At 66.8% G+C, this 730-nt stretch overlaps 1 protein-coding gene across 1 annotated transcript in view; it reads right to left on the bottom strand.

Moving 5' to 3' along the window:
- FASN (fatty acid synthase) overlaps positions 1-730 on the bottom strand; it is a 54,054-nt gene that overhangs the window by 30,966 nt on the left and 22,358 nt on the right. Inside the window, 2 exon segments of the mRNA XM_015559883.1 lie at positions 8-434; positions 436-568. Coding sequence (XP_015415369.1) covers positions 8-434; positions 436-568 — 560 coding nt within the window.

The raw sequence follows: 730 nt of genomic DNA on the forward strand, positions 1-730 counted from the left end.
TCATCACCAGGTCCCCCCGCAGCACCTCCTGCAGCTCTGCGGAGCCGGGGTCCAGCTGGGGGACGGGGGACACGCTGCTGAGGTTGGACACCAGGATGCACCTGTGGGCACCAGACCAGTGAGCGGAGGGAGGTGATGGGCAGGAGTGGGGCTGAGGGGAGGGAGGAGGAGGCGAGGGCTGGTCTGTGGGAGGGTCCCTGGGCAGCAGGCGTGGGGCTGGGGCGAGAGCACTGACCTTGAGCGAGTCCACCCATTGGAAGCTGGCGTCCTCCACGGGCAGGAAGATGGGGCTGCCCTGCGGGGCGGGCCGGCGGCACAGGAAGAGCACGGAGCCGTAGAAGGACCTCTTCAGGGCCACCAGGCGCAGGGACGCCCCCGCCAGCAGGCCCTCCCCCGCGTCCTGGCCCAGCAGGCCCTGCCGGCCCTGCGGTGGCTCGGGGCAGGGCAGGATCCTTGAGGGCGGCGGCCATGTTGCCGAGGGCCGTGGCCGGGTCCCCGAGGGTGGCCAGCGCACAGTTGCAGACCAGCAGGTCGGCCGGGCCCAGGCCGCTGGGGGCGGGATCCGCCACTTTACAGATGGGAACACTGAAGCACCGAGGTTAAGTGACTCACTCAAAATCCCATAGTCAGGACATAGTGGGGCCAGCAGTCAAAGGTGTTTATTCATTCACTCAACATTCCTACTACATGCCAGGTACACTTTGGGTGAACAAAGACATACTTGCTGCCC

Source organism: Myotis davidii, unplaced genomic scaffold, assembly GCF_000327345.1.
Source record: "Myotis davidii unplaced genomic scaffold, ASM32734v1 scaffold211, whole genome shotgun sequence".
Taxonomy (NCBI): Eukaryota; Metazoa; Chordata; class Mammalia; order Chiroptera; family Vespertilionidae; genus Myotis; species Myotis davidii.